At 39.1% G+C, this 23,233-nt stretch overlaps 1 protein-coding gene across 17 annotated transcripts in view; it reads left to right on the top strand.

Moving 5' to 3' along the window:
- The window catches only part of LOC145359853 (neural cell adhesion molecule 1-like), a 515,972-nt gene that overhangs the window by 339,475 nt on the left and 153,264 nt on the right, over window positions 1-23,233 (top strand). For 10 of the 17 annotated variants that reach the window (XM_080214661.1, XM_080214668.1, XM_080214660.1 and 7 more), the window contains exon 9: window positions 10,492-10,521. The exons of the other annotated variants lie outside the window; for them this stretch is intronic. In XM_080214661.1, the coding sequence (XP_080070787.1) occupies window positions 10,492-10,521 (30 nt within the window). The remainder of the gene's footprint in view (window positions 1-10,491; window positions 10,522-23,233) is intronic. 17 annotated transcript variants of the gene reach the window in all.

Genomic DNA, 23,233 nt, shown 5'->3' with positions numbered 1-23,233 from the left:
TTCATCCTCTCCAGGTTTGCTTATTTGTGTGTTAAACCTTCTTCCCACTTAATTACTTGTTATTTTCTGGATTGTCATTCCACATCATCACACTAAATGATGTCCAAAGTATGCATCCTGACATGTTATTTTGTTGAACAATTCAGCGCACCATGTGCAGATGAACATAAAAATATTTAGTTATGTTGGGTAAAGATTTCCTCTCTGTTCTAGTTGTAGTAAAATCATACATTCACCACCATCTTCTGAAGGCCAGTGAGAATGGACAAAAAATCTTTGCCAGCAATGTTCACATTCCATGAACACATGTATGAAAAGTTTGACTGTGCTACATCTAGCATACTCAGAGCAAATATTTGCCCTTAATTGTCATTTAATTGTAATTTTGAATTTCAGCAGTGAAATATGCTCGTTATCATTGCTTCTTAATACAGTCTGATAAACAAAAGCAGGAAGATGAATCAAATTTGGGTCACAAACATCCACAGCTCTCCAAGGCTTTGTAACCATTCACGATGCATCACCGAGTAAATAAAAACCTTTCTTGTCCATTACTTCTAAACAAATGCAATGCTTGAAATTAAGGGTACTAATGTATGAGCCCTTGCTGGATTCGTACAAAGCTTCTCTCCTCACTATGTTTGGAAGTGAGAATTTCAGACATTTAAGAACTGTTTGTGTGTTCTTATTCCGCCCTGGAACTTCAAAGCCAAATTAGAGGAGTTGGGGGCTACATTTCATTAATACAGTTTTGTTTTTTCAACCTAATACTCTTTGTGAACAAAAGCAAATGCCATAGTGATTTAATAAAGAATCATCACCGTAATTAGATGTTTGCTGTTAATGCATTTGAATTTCATTAATGTTAAGTTTTAATTAACAGGGATAACAAAGATGGTAAAAAATGACCATGAGATTCCTGAGAAATATAATTAGACAAAAATACACATTCTTGCTATCAAATTAACAAAATAAGTGTCATGCACGATCACTCTGGTGAACTATGTATTTCTAGTATGCAAAGTTCTTCTTCCACCAGTAAAATTAGCATGTACTTTACATAATTATTGTAAAGTGGAATTTAAAAGCTGGCACATGTTGAACAATGTTCTACTTTGGTATACAATGGGCGCATTCTCAAATGTTAACAGCTTCTATTTTGGAAACAATGCCAGCTGCAAGTAATTCTCCTGGAACAATAACTGCTGCCGTGCAAGACACTTAGTAGAAAATAGACAGTATTGGAAATGAGCTTTAATAACCAGAAACTTGAATATTTATCTGTGAACATGGGCGCATGGTTTGACTTGTGATCCTGATGTTAGGGCTCAACCTGAAGCCACCTCAGCGCCTTTGATGTGTATTTGGCTATTGGTTAGTGTTGGGCCAATTGGATTTAAATATGGTAGCAAATTTGTAGTTACCTAAAATCCACATTGTGGTCTTCAGTTTAATATATTTAACTGCCATTGCTGTAATTCTCAGGCACTTAATTAGTTTTTTCCAGTCCATAATCCTTGCTGTACTTACATTTTAAAAATTCGGGCCCATTGCCATTCAGTCTATTACATTTGAGAATGTTCAGCAACTCTTATTTTGTGAAGTTGCTTGACAATTTTTGGTGTAATTCTGAGGAGTGCTACAGCTTGCTGACAATTTTAAACATGCCGGAATTCCTTCTAGTTGCAGAAACCAAGGAATTTTCTGAAGTCAGTAATCGAATCTACAGGATTGCACTTATAGGCTAGAAATGTTGAAATAACAGAGTATTTTAGTCCACTGTCCCATTTTTTTCAAAATGAAACATTGAGACGTAGAAAAATCTACAGTGATCCTCTTTTATCCTGTATGTTAGACTCGTTGATGATGAAGTTCCATACAAAGATGACAGGGTTCAGCTTTTGACAACTTTTTTTTAAAGCCCTTTTGTGATCTTCTAGCCAGCATGGCTGGTGATTTCATTTCAGTTGTTAGCTGAAGCTGGTGATGGACAAGTCCCAATTTTGGGAAAATAGCCACAGATTTTGAAACTTGCTTTTTAACAAGTAAGAAAAGAGAAGCTGTCAAAATGATGTGTTGCTCTGGACCAATTGGGCTGAAAACTGCGTATCATTCTTACTGCATGCAGTCAGTAAAAATCACTTCTTGCCCTTATCAGCATCTGAGTTTAAACTCCGAGGACTGAGAAAGGCTTTTTTAAGAATAAGTTGTATCATACTGGCTATGCACACTCACTCCACTTCCTTTGCACACCACTGCGCTGTCTGTCTGGTCTGTACATTGCTTGTCTTCTCATATGCTAAAATTAAAACACATTTGATTTCAGTCGGAGACTGATTTTGCTGAGAGAATGAGGAAAGTGGAGCTTGTCTTTAATCATCTGCCTTTTGTTGCTTGGACTTGATGTTCATCTTGTGTTTTGTAATTAACTGATTGCGTGTAATTTTTGTTACCATCCCATATCCTTTCATCTGTTTAAATCCAGTGGTAGAAATTGGTTCTGCAATATTGTTTGTAATGAAACAAGTGTGTGAAATGAATGCTGTTGTGCTTCTGAAACTTGCCACATAAATCATTGGTAATTGCTGTGCATTTTCCCTTTCTGTTTGTGGTATGAGCACCAATCCTAATGTGGCTAGAAAAAAATCTAAACAAATCTTTATTCGACCTTTCCTTTTCAATTCTACTCATTTCACACAGAAATTATTTAAATCTTGATATGAAAAAATGTGTACAATTTTTCATTTGCCCTCTTATTACTTTTTCTCATAGAATGCTGTAGAAACTAGTTTATCCATATTTTGGAAAATAGCTGTTTCTTCTTAGGAGTTTGAATTCATCATCTGGTGTATTGTTTTAGAGTCAAAATCTCATGAAGATAGAACCTCGATTGAAAAGGAGTAACATTTAATATAGAATTTGATAAAAGATAGATTGCTACTTGTAGAAAAATCATAAATTGCCTAGCAAAGAATGTGTTGATGATATTGCCACAAATAGTGCACAGAGGAAATCCTTTCGATAAGAGATAAAAGTTTAAAGAAGGACTGGAGGATTTGATGGAAGCCAAAAGGAATTCCTTTGGTCATTTATAACCAGCTGATGGCTTCCTTTAGAGGAGCCAGCAAGGCCAAAGAATTGAAATAGGAAAATGATATTCTAAAGTATTACCATATAAAACTTGTTTATATCAAGCTCCTTTCCCTGCTAATATAGCAGGGGAACCGTAACTAAAATATTTATTAAAATAGCAGGAAAGGGGTGATTCTGTACAGTGTAATTTTGTGTTTAAAGTCTGAAAGGTGAGATTGGTTTGATCAATTAAAAAATTGTTAACAAACTAAAACCATGCTTCCCAGCACAGCACAAAATGTTGCAGGGATATTTAATTATGTTTATCTTTCAAGCTGTTACATCGGACCTTTCGAAATTGGGTGGATCACATCTGTGAGTCTCTATCCCGTGATCTCTGGGGGTAGAGGAAAATCTAGTTTAGGATAATTGCTGCAGAGCCATTCTGTCCTATAATGTGAAGTTACCATTAATTGCTTCTCTCCTTTTGTATTTTGTGGATTTTTTTTCTGCTCACTGCCCCCATTTTCAGCTGGTTTATTATTCTTCTGGGTATTTCACAGAAATCAAGAATGAAGCATTAATTTAACTAGACCCTTGCTGCATGAATAAAAAAAGAATAAAATGGAAGAAATAATAAATAACTTTTTTTAAGTGAATTGAAAGGGAAGGTTTTAAATTTTCCCACCAGGCAGAAAGTAATGGTAGAGAATCGGCTGGCCTCTGTACACCCAGCTCAATTTCCCTTTCCATTGACTTGCTGACTGGTGAAATTGCAAACTGCTCCAAGATTAAATTTTCTAATTAAACAATATCATGGTCAATTTTTAGATATGAAACTTTGATGAATCTCTACTATTGTAGAATCATAGAATTCCTACAGTGTAGAAGGAGGCCGTTTGATCTGTCAAGTTTACACTGACTCTCCAGCAGAGCATCTGAGCCATTCCAACCCCTCACCCGGGCCCTATTCCTGTAATCCTACATATTTACCCTGCTAACCCTTCTAATCTACACATTTTGGGACACATTTTGAATTCCATATTCACCTCTACCCCTTTGATTATTTTGCCTAACAAGAAGTTATCAACCTCTGCCAGGAAATGATTAGGTGCATTGGCCATGCTAAATTTGCCCTCAGTGTACCCGAACAGGCGCTAGAGTGTGGCAACTAGGGAATTTTCACAGTCATTTCATTGCAGTGTTAACGTGACTAATAAATAAACTTTAAAAGAAATGACCCCACTTTCACCCCCTCCTGAGGCAGAGTTCCAAAGTTGTACAACTGGTGATACAGTTGTTATCACTGCTGCCTCACAGTGCCGGGGCCCAGTTCCCAGTTCAATTCCCAGCTTGGGTTACTGTCTGTATGGAGTCTGCACATCCTCCCTGTGTCTGTGTGGGTTTCGCCCAGGTGCTCCGGTTTCCTCCCACAGTCCAAAAAACGTGCTGGGTAGGTGCATTGGCCACTCTAAGTTCTTCCTTAGTGTACCCAAACAGATGTTAGAGTGTGTGGCGACTAGGGGATTTTCAAAGTAGCTTGATTGCAGTGTTAATGTAAGCCTACTTGTGACAAGGGGCAATTTAGCATGGACAGTCCACCTAATCCACACACTGTGGAGGGACACCGGAGCACCCGGAGAAAACCCACACAGACATGGTGAGAATGTGTGAGCTCCACACACAGGGCAGAATTTTACGGTCGTGCTTATCATGAAACTAAAATCCCATCCAAGATCAATAGACCTTCCTGTTGTCCGCTTCTTGCCCACTCTGGTTTTTGTGGCGGATGGGACAGTAAAATTCTGGAGAGACGATTACCCAAGCTTGGAATTGAATCCGGATCCTTGGTACTGTGAGGCAGCAGTGCTAACCACTGTGCCACCCATATTGTATACTATAACAGCATGGTTTACAACCCTGAATCTTTCTAGGTTAAAATCCTGAATGCACCTGTGGTGATTTTCACTTTTTAAATCAGGCCCTTAGCCTCCGAACCAGGATATGGCTGTGATTTAGATTCTGGCTGAGTTTTATGTGTGCTGCCACCTTCAGTATCACTCACTCTGTTGATAAGATTTGCTCTGAGGAATTCTTAATGCAGCCGGGTTACAAGCCCCAAGCTTAAGGATTTAAATTTAATTCAATTTGTCAGTCTGAGTTCTTATTACTTTGCATTTAAAAATTAAATTAATTGTATACTGTATATCTGGACACAAAACCAGTGACTGGTGCAAATGCATCCTTTCTAAAATGGACGGAAAATTAGTGAAAATACATATTTTCGTAAGAGAATAATCGTTGAGGAAATATTCTTCGAAGGTTAGAATGAAAGAATACCTTCTCACTGGAATGGAGACCTGTGAACCAAGTCTTTCTTCCGACTAGGCTGATGCAGCACTAAAGTACTTTGAAGTTCATGTTCATTTATATATGAGTTTATTTTAGAGGAGTTAAAGACTAACAGTATGATTTATAAGTCAAAGGTTTTAAAGCTCCTGGAGTGATTATGCTGCAAGAATCCAATCTTCAGCCTCAGTTATATACAACATATGTTGATGCCTGACTTAAGAGGAGATTGAGTATAATCATAGAATCCCCTACAGTGCAGAAGGAGGCCATTTGGCCCATCAGGTCTGCACCAACTCTTCGAAAGAGCATCTCATCCAGGCTCTTTCCCCTGCCCTATCTCCGTAACTTTGCACATTTACCATAGCTAATCCCCCCCCAAGTCTACATTTCTTTGGACACTAAGCAGGCAGTTTACCATGGCCAATCCACCTGATTTGTGCAACTTTGGACTGTGAGAGGAAACTGGACTGTGGAAACAAACTGGAGCACCCGGAGGAAACTCACTTGGGACACTGGTACAATGTTCAAACTCCGCGCAGACTGTCACCCAAGGCCACAATAGGCAGCAGTGCCCACTGTACCACCATGCCGCAATATCCAATCCAATTGGATATCTAATACATCCAAGTTTGTGGTGGCAAAGTAATCTGCGAGGAGGACAATTAGACAAGTTCAGTGATTGGGCAAATAGTTGATAATGAAGGAGGAGATATCCCAGTACACAATTCACAGAAGGTTGAGAAACTGATTGAGCGAGCAGTTAGGAAGTCAAATGGTATGCTCCTCTTTGTTGCAAAGAAGTTGAAGCATAAAAGCAAGTTAAGTCTTGCTGCCATCATATAGAACTTTGGTGAGATTGAACTTTGGAGTACTGTGTATGTTTAGTCTGCATACCAAAGGAAGAATATACTTGCCATAAGGGAGGTCCAGTGAAGGGTCACTAGATTGCACAACCCTCTCATCTGAAATAAAGGCAAAATACTGTGGATGCTGGAATCTGAAACAGAAATAGAAAATGCTGGAAAATCACAACAGATCAGACAGCATCTGTGGGGAGAGAATACAGCTAACATTTTAAGTCAGGATGACTCTTTGTTGAGTCATCCAGACTCAAAACATTGGCTCTGTTCTCTCTCCACAGATGCTGTCAGACATGCTGAGATTTTCCAACATTTTCTGTTTTCAACTCATCTAAGAATCACCAAGGAGGGAGTGAGCAGAGTAGTTCAATAGTGTGCGGTATTTAGAAGAACGAGAGGTACTCTTACTAAAATGGGGTTGACAGAATGGGTGCTGTGAAATTGTTTGCCCTCACTGGAGATTCTAGAACCGAGTGTGAGCATCTCAGGATAAGATTCAACTGTGGTTGCTCAATTCTTGATTATATTCATGACCAAGGATTGATAGTTCTTTTTTTTTTCGCTAGATAGATCAAGGGATATGGAGATGAGGCAGGAAAGTGGAGCTGATGGAAACGTTCAGCTATCATCTTATTAAATGGCAAAGTAGGTTTGAGGGACAATGTTAAAGGCAAAATACTGCGGATGCTGGAATCTGAGACAAAAACAGAAAATGCTGGAAAATCCCAGCGGGACTGACAGCATCTGTGGAGAGAGAATAGAGCCAACGTTTCAAATCTAGAGGACCTTTGTCAGAGCTGGAGAGACCATGTGGACTGCTCCTACTCCCATTTTTTCGTTCTTGTGACCAGATATCATTAATCAGGACAACAATAAGTTCAACATTTTCCAAACTGTATGAAGCTTTCTTTTAATTTGCAGTGGTACAGTGTTCCCTAAAAGGTACCATTACTCATTACTTTCAGCTGAAATGGAAGTAACGGTTTTGCTAACTGGTAGATGATGCAGCTTAAAAATTAAAATATCAGAAAGTGAGTTGATAACGCTGCTGCCAGTGTCAAAACATATCGTTCTTGTACGATTTCGGAATAGAAATGCCAGGATCAACATAAGCAATGCCTTGGGGGCAAATTGAGATTTGCTACGCACGAATCCAACAGCTTGATGTACAAAGTTTTTTGACATTTATGGTGTTTGCATGGCTGGTTAGTTGCTTGAGAAGCATTAGCGGTTCATTATTCTGGGTGCATTGTGATTGGTTGATGTGTAGCCTCATTGCCACTGACAAAATTGCTCACTCAGGAATTGCTTATTTCAGGGATCTGCATCCCTGTGACTTAATTTAAATGTGTTAGATTTGACCAAAGACCACCAGTTTCTGCGAAGACGGGGGCTCTTTTGAATCTTTAGCCTGATGTTCCGCAGTGACAGAAACAATTAATGGGAATTGCACACTTCAGCAGTGAGTGGCTCTGCACCACTCGAGTGCATGGGCACATATAAAGTAGTGTTTTGTTTATTTATAGATGTCCACAGTAAATGTTTGGTGTGAAGCACACCTTCCAAATTTGGATAATCCATGGGGAAAGAAAATAATTTTCATTTGGTGTGGTAAACTGGCTGCAGTGGATTGGCTACTCATTGAATACCGTGCCCAAATTTCCTCACCATCGCCCCCCCCCCAGTGAAATTGTCCCCATGCTTACTTGTGTGCTGATAAATAGCACTTCATTGTATTGCCAAAAAAAAACTTCATCTACTGTCTCGATAGGCACTAATGTGTTGCTAGACATTAGTTTTCTTATAGATTACTTTTCCCATTGCTTAAAACACTGAGATTGTAATAACTTGAATAGCTTGTTTATTATGGTCCCTAACTCAGCCCCGTTGAAATATCAGTTCTGATTTTCCCTTGAGCGAATGAAAGCAGATTTTCTACTAGCTGTACTGAAAGGAAATTGGCTGGGGAAACACAAAAGCTGTTTTTATCCCATGGTTCCAAATAGCAAACGTTCACGCATTGACCTAGGCAGAAATGAGTGTTGCAGTTTGCCTGGCCACCAACTGTATGCATTGGTTTGACAAGTGTTTTTAAGCAATCCAAAAAATTAGTAACTTGAACTTTTGAATAAAGCTCCAACTGAACAGTTTGTAACTGATGATAACATAGCACAAAATCAGTTAAAGTGGCCATCACAACAGCCTTAGGGGGAAGCAGTGGCCTAATGGTATTATCGCTAGACTATTTAATCCAGAAACTCAGCTAATGTTCTGGAAATCTGGGTTTGAATCCCAACGTGGCAGATGGCAGAACTTGAATTCAATAAAAAATATCTGGAATTAGGAATCTAATGATGACCATGAAACCATCACTAATGTCTTTTAGGGAGGGAAATCTGCTGTCCTTACCTGGTCTGGCCAACGTGTGACTCCAGAGAGTAGCAAGAGTGTGGAATGCCCTGCCTGCAACAGTAATAGATTTGGCAACATTAAGGACATTTAAATGGCCATTGGATAAAGATATGGATAATATTGGAATAGTGTAGGTTAGATGGGCTTTAGATTGGTTCCACAGGTCGGCGCAACATTGAGGGCCAAAGGGCCTGTACTGCGCTGTAATGTTCTATGTTCTAGAGTTACAGCAATTTATGTGATTAACTGTCAACTGCCCTCGGGCAACTCGGGATGGGTAATAAATGTTGGCTAGCCTGCGATGTCCACGTCCCATGAGTGAATTAAAACAAAATGTTTTAAAAAGCCTTCACACTAGTTTTCCCAGAACACTAAAGTAGATTAACATTGGTAGGTGTATGTTTTCATGTCTGTCTTTATGATCAAGAAAAGTAGAAGCTGCTAAATAATTTGTATAGTTTGTGGTTTCTAGCTGATTCTTCTTTGGAGGTAGCAAAATTCACTTTAACATTGTATGTAAACTATATTTGGATTGCGAGGACAAGAATTCGATGACGAGTTGCCCAATATGTTGCTGTGCAGAAAATAACACACTTGAAGCTTCTCAAATGCCCAAGATGCAAAGCATGCTGCAGTGCATGGGGCTGACTACCTGTTGTGTTCTCAGCTCATTAGCCCTCCACCTTTCATCTACATTAGGTTTGGATGATGAAGGAAAGCAGTTGTATAAACATGAAAGGAAATTCAGAAAACTCTGCGTTTTTACAGTGACATCTCTGACACTCATAAGCCACCCCATCCCCCCACCCCAATGATTGCTGTTCTTCCTCCTCACCTAATTTGTTTCCCTTGGAAAATGGCTGCTATGTAGTTGTCAGCCAACAGCCTTTCACTGGTGGCTGACGCATATTATTGCGTTCCTAGCACTCTTGGCATGTCCAAAAAAGAATGCCAGTAAATTGCCTGACCTTATATTAACCGTCACTTTCAGCCCATTTTGTAGCTTCTGCTTAACAATCAAGGGCTTGCCTTCGAATTACATCATCTGTCCCAGTATGTAGTTCTGCAGAGGGATTTGGAAGGAAAATTCACTGCCAGAGTGTTATGACCGTTCATGCCGACAGGATTTTCCCACTAAGACAAAAGCAAAATATTGTGGATACCGGAACCTGAAACAAAAGCAGAAATTGCTGGAAAATCTCAGCAAGTCTGATAGCATCTGTGGAGAGAGAAAAGAGCCAGTATTTTGAGTCTGGATGACTCTTCATCAGAGCTCATCCCAGTGCAGTGAATGGAAATTTGGCTGGGCGCCAAATTCTCTGATTTTGCTGCAGTGGAAGCATGGTATGAACAGTCAATCAGATCGCGCCCCATGTGTACATTATGTGACAAATTCTAACAACTGTGGAAGCAGCTTAATTTCTTTTGATTATTAAAAATATATTGTTGCAAAATCCTATAAAATCTTTTTTTTGAAAACTAACTGAATTTCAAATGTTAAATAAACTTTTTGTTACTGCAGTTGAGCTTAGTTATTGCACACGCTATTTATTTTCCAAGGTTTGGGCATCTTTACTGATCTTAATGGAATTACTGCCAAGACCAAGGGAAAAAAACTTTGTGGTGAGGACTTATCACCTTTCTTTTTTAGTAATGAGGTTCCACTGTATTTGCATCTCCTTTATAGACGTTATTGCCTGCACAAAGCATCTTTAAATGTAACACATGTAGCTGGCTGTGCATGTTCATTCTTAACATATCTAAAGTACTTTTGTTTCATGTTTGTTTTCTCCAGGCTTCATGGACACGGCCCGTGACGCTAAAGGTATGGCTACTTACCTGTAGCCAAACTCTCTAACTCTCTTAACAAGCACTGAGAGCGAGTTTACAAAATAGTCACTAAAATTAACCAAACTAACCTTTTCTATACAGATTATAATGGGGAAAAGGTTACTATTGATAGCATTTAAAACATTGGAAGCTTAAAATACCAGGCAGACTTTCACATGTGATGGTGTTGCTGAAAGACTTGTATATTTTAAGAGAAAATAAGGGATATGCTACTCCAGATGTTGTATTTTCCACCTTTAAAATGCTACAATTTATTTCTGACTGGGCTTGTCATTTATTAATGAAAGGGCTTTTTCATTCTAATCCCCTACACTTAGTTACTTTTTAAAACACATATACATATATTGAAACAGGTAAATGAATTTGGATCATTTTGCTTACCCTATCTGAGCTTTATGGTGAAATATGCATATATGAAATGTGTGTATATATTTACATATTATAAAAAACTGTTTTACAAATGATCAAGTAACTAGTCACCATATAAGGTTAAAGTTAAGGTTTATTTATTATTATCACAAGTAGGCTTACATGAACAATGCAATGAAGTTATTGTGAAAATCCCCTAGTTGCCCCATTCCGGTCCCTGTTCGTGTACCCTGAGGGAAAATTTAGCATGACTACTGCACCTAACCGGCATGTCTTTCAGACTGTGGGAGGAAACCAGAGCACCTGGAGGAAACCCACACAGACACGGGGAGAACATGCAGACCCTGCACAGACAGTGACTCAAGCCGGGAATTAAACCTGGGTCCCTGGCGAGGTGAAGCAGCAGTGCTAGCCGCTGGTTAGGTTGACTCATGCTTAAAGTCTCTGTTTCTGATTTATTTTCTGTTAATTATGGGAATGACACATTGAAAGTACTACCAGGTTGTGCAAGAATGGTAAACTTTCAGTGTTCAATGAACAGCGTGGTATTTTGAGGATAATATACTTTTTTAAGCAAATTAACTTGGCATTTCAGAAAAAAAAATTTCAAAGCAGTAGTTGAAATTCATCCGAATGATATGTATTTCTTTCTAGCTATGAGAACAGACAGAATGCTACTCCCGGGACAATGCCAAGTTTCATGTATAATAATTGAATATTTACTGACTCTTATGGGGTGTGCCTGAGAGCGGACAAGGATAATCGGACCACTAATTTTTTTCTGTACTTATTAGAAACCACAACTTCGAAACAGTGTGCTCTGCAAAGTGTTGTGGCTAAGATTCAGATTGATAATGCTAATTTTATCCATCATTCCATAACATGTACCAGAATTTTACCACCTCATCGACCCGAGGCCAATGGAGAATGCCATTCTGCAAGCCTCATCCGCCACCATTCTGGGGCGGACGAGGTGGTAAAATTCTGGCCATGGTGTCTTGGTATAGCATTGCACTTTGGTGACTTATTTCAGCTGACATTCAGTGTCAAATGCAAAGGGAATTTGAGCATTTTTTTCCTGTAATATTTTGAATTGCTTCATCTTAATTTCATCTGGCAATAAATTAAGACACTTAATCAGGTGTTATCCATTTAACCACTTCAGCATATAAACTTCAGTGACTCGGCTTAGTGAATTAGCATGAATTAACATATTGGCAAAAGAAAAGAGAAGTCATACAGGCTTTAGTGAAACTACATATATTCAAACAAGTATTTTTGGCAAGGAGTAAGTTTTCCCCAAAGCAGGCCATTGAAAAGTTTGGAGCAGCTTGTCTCAAGAAAAAAAAACATACTTTCTAATTTGCTGAGCAATACAAGGGACTTCCCTAAGAAATTTATCAATATATTCAAACGTGTACATAAGTTACAAGTATAATTCAAGAAAATATTCAGCAGACAAATAGTTCCCAAGAGACGCCTCGGTTGGCCAAACAAATACAATGATTTTATGCATCCAATTTACTTAGAGAATATTCTTCTCTTGGTAAGTACTTTCCAATTTAAAGTTTATCATTAACAATGCTAATGAAGTTTCTGATTATAAGTATGCCAGGTCAGCTATGGTTGACAAGTGCTGGCACTTCACTATCAGTAGCACACGGCCAAGGTGTGCTCAGTGATGACGCTTGCATGCTTTTTGAAGTTGCTTAAACTGTCGGTGACATTGTATAGTTTAACCACATTGTATTGGCGCAGTGACATATGCACGGATGGCAGGGCAAGTTTGGTGCTCAGTTAACCTCCTTGTCACATTGAGTAAAACAGTTAACAAGCTCTATATTACAGCCATGCAGTGCTCCTTATTGTCTTTCGAAGGCCACCGTGCAACATTTTAGAATCACCGTTTGGCAATGGTTGATGTGATCTGTTATTCAGAGTTTGACCCGATAGAGAATCTTGCCAGTACCTTTTCCTTGAGGAACTCCAGAGCCATTCTTAATAGATTCTGTGAATGGGAGAAAAAAATAAAGTCTGAATTTTAGAACAAAGGAATGTACAATTCCACTAAACTCAAGTGCCATTCTTTGACTTCATTTGTGCCATTGGTAAAATAATACACTTAACTGTCTCTGAGTGAAAAGAATAGATACTTCACCCATGTTTTTATGTGGTGAGAGTTATAAAAATTTTCAATCAGCTTGCAAATATAATTTTCATAGCACGTGGAAAAAGATTCAGCAGTGTTTTTTTCTCATAATGGCAAGAATTGCTAAGTTTCTTTTAAAGAATTATTGGCAGATATATAATAGGTAAGTTCAAATTTTATATATATATATAAAATTTGAAAAGTTCGACAAGGATCATTTCATATCCCTATCTGATTTTGTATTTTCAGTTGTTTGAATGGTCTATGTCGTTAATTTTAAATGCAAATTTGTCTTTTCAATGACAATCCATTATTGACAGTCCACATGCAGATTAATTGAGAACGCATTTCCTACTTACTCTTGTGTCGCTGCTGAGGTTTCTGGAATTTGTGTGGCGCAATGTGTTTTTCTGTGAGTTAAGCTTTCATTTCTTAATTCACGTGGAGATTGACTTGAATTTTGCACAGCAAAGTATTTAATTTTAAAAAATGTAGCAACCATGCAATTTTCCCAACTCCTTCAAAACATTGGAGTACATTGAACAGCAAAAATGTGAATTGATTTTTTTGCACAGATTGGAAGATGTGGAATTATTGAGAAATGTGTTTAGTGTTTAACGTCATATTGCATCTTTGTGATTTAAAACAGGAACTGTCTGCATGTGTTAAAAAGAGAAAGGCATGAAATAGACTGAAATAAATCTAAATTCACAAAAATAAATTTGAGCTAAGGAATGGATGAGCATTCTAACTTAATTTACTGTCTAATAATTGGCTGAACTGGCAACTGATTAATTCAGCCTCTTACAAGTGCTTAAACTGCTACTATAACTAAATAAATGGTATCCTTGTGAACTGAGGTTTCAAATGACCTCAAAATGATTTGATTGACCAGTTTTATAGAATGATGTGGTGATGAAAATCTATTCACTTTTTTCTATTGATCATTAGTTAATTAGTTTGGAGGACACATTCGACAACAAGTTTCTTTCATTAGTGGCACTGACTAGTGTTCTTTATTTATGCCACCCAATCTTTGTATCTTTTTGAAAATATTTGTTTGATATCAGAGGTAGTCTTTTAGTTCTTAATAGAGACATACTTTCCTCCTCCTTCTCCCAAGCATTGCCTCAACTATTTAAATTGTGTTCTTTATTGGCTTATACATGGACATGAAGATGGATAATTCAGTGCAGGAAGGAGTATAGTTACATGATTGGCGGGCCTTGATAAAATCATCCGAAAGTAGACATCTCCAAATAGAGACATTAGATTTCAGTGTCACTGTTGACATGGGTTAGAAGTCTATGCTAAAACCTGATGCAAAAGGCAAACAGACTTTGAAAGAGTATAATTTGAAATATTCATTGGCATTGAATAGGAGTGGTGTCTCTTTAATAATACATTAAGCGGAATGAAAAGTGTCACAGAATAAAAAAAAGCCCTGTTAAAAGAGCAAAGGTGATGGAGCATATTGATTAAAGTCTTCCATTTGTATAAAATCGAAGACTTTGCTGGCAGTTTGTGGTACCAACAACTCTGATATTTCCAAAAATGTTTTACGTTCCAATTATGTTCCAGTTTAAAGCAACACAACATAGGTAATAATTTCACTCCTAATTTTGTTGTTATTCATTTAATTAGAAACTGTTAACTAATGTAGGGTGGCTGAAAATCAGAGGAATCACACCAGAACAAAGCTGTTTAGAAAAATAAAATCTTGAATAGGCAGGAAATAGAGGGATGCAGACCAAGCAGAGGCAAAAGGTCGTTAGTTTAAAAAGTTGTCATGAGTCAGTGCAGGCTTGGTGGGCCGATGCACCTGTTCCTGTGCTGTACTTTTCTTTGTAAGGTCCATTTGTTAAGTGGAGACCTTCCAATTGCCACCTAAGACCTGAAATCTTGGAACCAGTAACGTAGACCACTGTAGGAGGTATGTTGAGAAAAACATGTGCTGTAGATGTGCCACTTGTGATTGGCACAGAAGCTAGAGGACCATGGTTAGAGGCTGAAGTTCAGGGAAGTTGAAGCCCATGCATTTTTCCCACTCGTTGAATTTAAAGTACACCTCGAGTAGGTATTTTTCTGTTCTGCAGTGAGAGTATCATTGAAAGGAATTGAGGAAGTGTCCCCGTTTTGTTACCTCATTGTTATATTTGATGTTGTCACCTAATTATTTTGCTAATTCTTCAAAAAGCACTACCAAGCTTACAAAATATTAAAACCCAGAATTGGTAGTATTTTTCTTGTAAAATAGATTTGGTTTTCACCAGATGAGAGCAAAATTATAAAGGCAAAGAATGTTGGATGGCTATTTTCTGAATGTTAGCCATTTTTAACACAGTAAGTAGTCTCACAACACCAGGTTAAAGTCCAACAGGTTTATTTGGTAGCTCAAGCCACTAGCTTTCAGAGCGCTGCTCCTTCATCAGATAATAAAGAAAAGCCCTTTTAAGAAAACAAAGGTGATGGAGCATATTGACTAAAGCCTTTCATTTGCATAGAATCGAAGACTTTGCTGGCACTTCGTGGTGCCAGCAACTCTGATATTTCCAAAAATGTTTTATGTTCCAATTATGTTCCAGTTTAAAGAACGCAAGATAAGTAAGGACTTACCTGATGAAGGAGCAGTGCTGCGAAAGCTAGTGGCTTGTGCTACCAAATAAACCTGTTGGATTTTAACTTGGTGTTGTGAGACTTCTTACTGTGTTTACCCCAGTCCAATGCTGCCATCGCCACATCATTTTGAACACTGACATGGGAAAATAAGGAACTTGATAGAAAAGTATATCTGCATGTTTTCAATGGGTTGGGCAGTGTCATTGGAGAGAAACAGTTAATATTTAAGGTTTATGACCCTTCATCAGAACTGAGAAGGCATAGACATGGAATTGGTTATGGGGAAGTGAAAGGAAGAAGGAAGAACAAATCAGCATGTCAGCTGTAGGTGGAAGGCAGGAAAATTTAAATGAGAGAGGTTTCATAGTCCGAAACAAAAGAAAATGATAATGGGTGAAGTAAAGAAAAAAAAGATGTGCCCAGATGAGATGTGAGTGACTGGATAGGCTCCATCCTAATGCAGAGTGAAGGAATGAAGAATCTAGGAGAAAACAATGAACCAACAACAAAAAGAAGCAAAATCTCTAAAATTGTTAGACTCAGTTTTATGTCTATAACATTATAGAGTGCCAAATGAGATGCTGTTCCTGGAGCTTGCCTTCTGTGAACAATTTCAACAGAAATAGATGGCCAGACATTTGTTTCTCCAGAAGGCCTCATTATGAATGCTTGGCTGAGATCCAAGGATTGATAATGGATTAACTCAATGGGATCTATTTTGACACACTGAAGTGCATTGTTTGATTTTTGACATAATTATGAAGTTATAATTTATTCTTTACTTGACTTTTTTCAATGGCTGAATGTTTTATTTAGATGAGATTAAAAGATATGAAGTGATGTAAAACTGCTATTACTGACACTGTAATGGCTTTGTCTAATTGATGCCTTTGCAAGAGCAGCATTTATTTTCCAAGGCAATTTTTGAATGCGTGTTTCAATGCATTTTTATATTGTGCAATGCTTCTGTGCTGAAAGTCTGGTCGGTATGGGGCATAGGTAAGACCTTTGAAACATACTTTCCTAAAGTCTGCTTGAAAAGTTCAGAAATAATGGGGTGAAAGTGGTACCACATCATTTACTGTAAGGGGATGGTTGAAACCTCCATAGGTAGTGGGTATAGGTCCAAGTACGCAGTGGTGCTTTGTAGGTGATGGGTTCGGGAGTGGGGGGGAGACAGTGACAGGGTTGAATCAAGGAACATACTACTTCTTGAGGCTGCTAGCCTTCATCCTTTACATTGCTAACATGCTGCACAGTCTGGAGAAGATAGGTGAGCTGCAGAGAGTAATGTGGATGTGCTGGACCTGTATTTAAATACTGTGCCAGGAACTTCGAACCTATCAGTTGTTGACAGATGGACAAATCAGCCGCCACCCTGCCAGGAGAGCCGGAGGGGAACACTCCTGTTCAAAATTAATGAGGTTCCAAGTGCAGAATTTGGCGTGATCCTGCTATTCTAATTGGTGGGACATGCACCACTAGAGCTGCCCAGAACCGCACTTTGTCTCAAACTGGGAGAATTCTGCTCTTTGATTCATAGCCCCCCTGAGGGGCTGTGAATTATGTGTCCTCGAATTGCTGGTTTGCCCCCACAGATATTATTGGGGGAGCATGAAATGCCAAACCCCACAATGGAACCAACTGTGTTGGACTTGCAAGTCAGAGCTCTCTACCCGTATTCTTACTGCACACTGGGGAAAATTCCCCATGTGGGAATGGGGTTGGAAATCCCTCATTCAGATCCTGTCCATTGTTTTTAAAGGCTTCTGTAAGTTGAGCCGCCTCCTCAAAAATTGGCCTGTTGTTGCCAAGGAAAGCAGATACTTGCCATATTTGCATATTGAGGATGATTTTGAATAACAGTGGGGAATGTGCTTCCACCTTACCTAGGATGTGATTGTTGTGAAGCAGCTTGCCCATGACTGAAAAGTGTCTCCGTATGTTCCGCCTGTGGATATGAAATAGACTGCGACATTCTGTTTGTTGATTAAGTTACTCTAGGTAGAGGAGGTGATTTGCCAGTATTAGACAAAGCACTGCAGCCCCCTGCGTTCCAGAATTACTGATGAACTGGAAAGCTGGCAAGTTAATTTATTTTGCCAGAAATCTTGAATTTTATGCAGTTGCTGGTTTTCCCAGTGTTTTGCCTGGGCACAGTTAAAGACATAGCACTTACCCATTGTCAGTGCATCCATTTCCATACATCAGCCATAAGAGCACAACATTTTCTCAACATTGGGATAATCTCCAATGCTAAGCACAACTCCTTCCAGGTGAAAACTGACTGATTGATGAGAATGGCAGCATTGTGTAAAAATGAACCTTACTTAGCGTGTGATCAGAGCTGTCCGTGCTTGTACCCATTCACGATGAAATGAATTTGAGCATCTTATCTGATGACACCACAAGTTGACTTCACTGATGGAGCCAGGTTGACTCGTTTCCAAAGACTGAAGTCTGCAGATCACTGGACATGAATTCACATCACAGCTGTTACATTCAAATGAAGAATTGTACTGTCACTAATCTGCAATGCTGCTTTCCAGAAACCAGACATCACCTCAGGTTTAACCTTGAAATGCTGGGAGTCAGTCACTGAGCTTAGATCCCACCATACAGCCACTCTGGGATTTAATTTCTGTTAATTAATTCTGGAATAAAAGCAAATGTATGTAATAGTGACTACGTAACCACAAATCAACCCTCCTTTCTTGGTTTGACCTGTATCCGACTCCAGATTCACAGCAATATGATTGACTCTTAACTTCCCTCTGAAATTGTCCAGCAAGCCACCTCATTGTGAACAAGGCAACTGATTGTGCAATAGCTTTTAAGGCATTGGAGGCACAGTGGATAGCACTGCTGCCTCACAGGGCCAGGAACCTAAGGTCGATTCATGGCTTGGGTCACTGTCTGTGCGGAGTCTGCATGTCCTCCCTGTGTCTGTGTGGATTTCCTCCGGGTGCTCTGGTTCCCTCCTACAGTCCCAAAGACTTGCTGGTTAGGTGCATTGGACATGCTAAATTCTCCTTCAGTGTACCCGAACAGCATGGGTGTGTGGCAACTAGGGGATTTTCACTGTAACTTCATTGCAGTGTTAGTGTCAACCTACTTGTGACACTGATAAATAAACTCTTTAAAAAAACTTTAATTATGAATAAAATAATATCCCGAACAAGACTCCATCTCAACCAGCCATTCCTACTTTTTCAAGAATCAACCTGAGAATATTCTTAACTGCAGCATTGTCGATCAATGATAGCACATTCGATGTGAGTATTACAGCACTGTTCCGAATCCATACCAAGTGATCTGTTGACTTGTAGTCCTTGAGCTTCCATTAAACTGCTTCAAGCAGCGAACCCAGCTACCAGCAACATCAGATAAGATTCTCAAATTTAGTTCATCATAAGCAATTATGAGCCGGGGATTACTTTGATTACTCACTGCACTAAGCAGCATTACTCATTATCTACCACCACAACTGAACTTGGTCTTGTTATAAACGTGGTGAGTAAACAATACGAATTGGAAATGTATTAGTATCCTCTGGGCTTCTAAAATGGAGGAATACAGCTACACATCCTGAAGTCTGTCCTGGTTTTATGGTAAGAAGTCTCACAACACCAGGTTTATTTGGTAATGAACTCCACTGGCTTCCAGGGTTTGCCCCTTTGTCAGGTGAGTGGGAGTGTGCTTAGGCATCAATTCATCTAATGAAGCATTTTTCCCAATGTATCCTGGTGAAGTATTACCCACTTTGCTACTTGGGCTGTTTCAATGTGTTTTAAAGGCTTTATCTGAATATAATTTGTTGTAAGCAAGTGCTTCTGGCTTGTACAATCTCAATCCGTACTCTGTGATTTGTGGAGCTGTGGTCCTTAGCCTTGTTTCATTAGTGGAGACAGTGAGACCAGGGGTGGCATGGTAGCACAATGTTTGCCACTGCTGCCTCACAGCACCAGGGACCTGGGTTCAATTTCCAGCTTGGGTCACTGTCTGTGCGAGGTCTGCACATTCTCCCCGTTTGCTTGGGTTTCTTTTGAGCGCTCCGGTTTCCTCCCACAGTCCCAGAGACTTGCTGGTTAGGTGCATTGACCATGCTAAATTCTCCTTCAGTGCACCTGAGCAGGTGCCAGATTGTGGCGACTAAGGGATTTTCACAGTAACTTCACTGCAGTGTTAATGTGACACATGAAATTTTAAAGAAACTAAAAAACCAACTTCTGGCGGTATCAGATATGATGCTGAAGTTCAGTTCATCGTAGATGAGAATAGACAGGCATGTAACCATGATTATGACCAGTAGCTGATAATTGAGTCCTGTGGTAAAAGTGAAGCATTGCTTCGTTATTGATGAATGTGCATTGTATTTTCTTTCTTGTTGACCACAGTATACATAGAGTTAAAATCGCTGCTGCATATCCCAGATTAACTAAAATACAGACCTACAAGACCAAGATAATGCATTGTGTAGGAAGGCTTTGACTAGTGTACACTGATTGCTACCCTTATCTGTAGATTTGTACTCATTTCACAGATCATTTGAAATGTTTGGAGCTGATCAATGCTTCAACTCCAATCCATTTCATTAAAAGCATCCTGCAGACTATTTGGCAGCCTTATTTGTGTGGGCAAATGTTGTTATAAATCCTGTGACTGTCTCGCTATCCGAGTGCCATTATTAAAAAATGTCATTTCCTTTGTTCAGAGATCTGCAAATAAATTTGGGGTTATAACTTAACACAGACACAGCAGCCAGACTGAAACCAGCAGGGGTAATGGGCAGGTTGGTGGAACATTCAGAGACATATATAAAGGAACAGTATTTGAAAGGTTGTTTTTATGTTGGAAGTTAGTACAGGGAAAATGCCTTTTCTGAGAGGAATCATGAATGTATATTTATTGCAAATCTTCTGCTTGTAAATTATTCATTCATCTATTCAATTCTCAAAACATCTGCTTAGTGGTTTAGATATCGGGGGTGATTCTCTGACCTGGCCACACCAGTCCAGGAGGATAGTGTGTGAGCCTAAAAATCCACTTTGCACCTTATGCCAAATTGTTTGTGACTCCCTTGGCCTCTTCCTAACAGCGTGAGCTAGATTGCGTTCAGAGAGGGCGAGAGTCTGATTAAGATATTTAAAGTAACATTTAAACCCGCAGAGCCTGCTGAAATCCCAGCGCACAGGTAAAACAGAATTGACGGGAACACTGGAATGTCACTGAAGAGGTAGAACAGTTGGAAGAGCATTAATGGTTAAATGACAAACTTGCAGAAGTATATTCAACTAAGATGGATCTTTAACTAAAACATGATGAGCTTCAAGCATCAGAAGTCTCCAGTAAGCACCATACAAGATGCACAGAATAGGGGAAATAGTTGCATCAGTGCAGTTGCTTAAGCGCAAAGCATTCTGCATAATACTCTGGGGAAAAAAAGATAACTCCGCTTATCAGAGCTGAGTTGAATGAAAAGATTCAAGCTCAAAAAACAACTTTGGGAGGTGGGGGGAGGATTCAATAATTTGGGTAAAATTGTGTTGCACTGAAGGTTCCATTGTTGGAAGATAAACTTCCAAATATTATGACAATCCAAATGTCAATGGAAGAAATGAAAAAAGCAACAAGATTAGCACAATGAACAGCCACCCTGCAAGAGGTTAAAATAGCAAACACTGATCAGTGCAACAGTCGAACCAACCAAATATAGTGCAATATGAAAGAATGGAAGTAAAGGATTAAAACTTAACCAGATACCTGAACAAACTCCTAACCTCAAGGAAGAACCAGCAGTGACAAAGCTTACCATACCTTCGACAGTAGTGCAAATGAGATAGGGATATGGAAGAGTTAGAAGGCTTGCAGACTGCCCAAGCCTTTGAATGCAAGGACTTCAAGGAAGAGGGAGTGAGGAAGGTGTTGAGGTAGTGATGATGTAGTAGCGACAATGTACATACACAATAGTAATAACAGTGCAAGACGTAAGGTAAATTGTAATTACTTAATGATGTCATTACTAAAATAGTTTGATAAAAGCTTAGGGAAGGTGCATTTTAAGGGTTTGACACATATGGTACTGAGCACAGTACTGCCCACATACTGATGTAAGAGAGCACATGACCAGGGTCAATCAAGTGTTGTACAGAGCTGTGTACCAGCAAGCATGGAGACAGCTCTGAGCTAGTTTTATTGTATATTTGTATAGAGTCAATAAAGAAGACTTCCACTCAGCCTATATGTGACTGCAAAGGTTTGTTTGGATTTTTGAACTCTAACCAACACCCTACACCCATTATGTACCAAAGAAAAACATCTGGAGTTAAAGCCCCAAAATGACTAAATTTTCTTCAGCTAAGCAACAATCCGTGGAAGCGAACAAAGGTGTGCGCTCAGCTTGGCAGCAATTATTTTACTTCAAGAGCCTTAGATCTTTCCCTTACTGTCCTCCTGGTACACCATCTCAACAATCAGACATGTGCTAAAATGCATATCAGTAAATATACTTTCCTATTTAATTTGACGTGCACCTCTGTTACAAAAGTATTTGCCAAAATTATTTATCACCGTGCATTTTCAAGTCCCCTGTGCTATTGAAACGTGTGAAACATGTTTTGACTGTTTTCCCAAAGCATATGAAAAATGTTTATGCTTTAGAATTTTTAACTGGAAACAATTCAATCAAGTAAGTGATCACCACAATTTAAATATTTCACGAATTCAGTGTAATGAAGATGGGACAATGACGTTGAATGTCATTTGAATTATTAATGATCTGGATGATGCTGATATTTGCAGTATTGGAAAGAATGAATGTTAGCCATTTTTATTTAGTTTAATATGATAACAGCCATTTAGAAATAATTCAGCCACATGCAAATTTTTATGAATTGTTATACAGCAAACAAGATTGTTTTGACATCTTGGGGGCTAAGTTTTGAGTGCCATCAAGAAGAGCCTGGGGATCATGATGCACAATTAACATGTACCTATTGATAACAGCATGCCAACATTGTGTGGCTTGTTTATTTAAATGATTTCAGCATCCAGCCAATGCTAATGGTGTTGTTGATTGCTGATACATTAACAGGGGGATAATATCATGAGCGGCTAGCACCAGGTAAAGCTAATCTTTAATTTAGTTAAACACGTTGGCTCCTCATCCGGTGCTCCACATTGACTGCATTGCTTAAAGCTGACCGCAGCAACTTAATGCCAGCTTGCAGCTCTTAAAGGAAAGCTGCAGTGTGATTGGTGCAGGTTATGGCAGTCATACAGGACGTGACTCAAGACCTGGAAAGCATTTAAGAATGGCACAACATGGAAAAGTGTGGCTTCCAAATTGTTCTCACTGCAATTGAGAACTTAGTGGAGAAGATAGAAAGAAAGACAGATCTGCAGGAGGCCTGGAGTACTCTGCATCTCGGAGAAGCCTGGAATATAGCAAAGCCACATGCTCATCCACTTGCTTCTCGCCAGCTCTGATTAAATAAAAAATCTCAGTGGCTCTTGTACATGTTGGTGGTGGGCAAACTAAGAGACACTG

Source organism: Carcharhinus amblyrhynchos, chromosome 29, assembly GCF_965287045.1.
Source record: "Carcharhinus amblyrhynchos chromosome 29, sCarAmb.v2.hapA, whole genome shotgun sequence".
NCBI classification, from domain to species: domain Eukaryota; kingdom Metazoa; phylum Chordata; class Chondrichthyes; order Carcharhiniformes; family Carcharhinidae; genus Carcharhinus; species Carcharhinus amblyrhynchos.
This window is presented reverse-complemented; position numbering and strand designations above follow the sequence as displayed.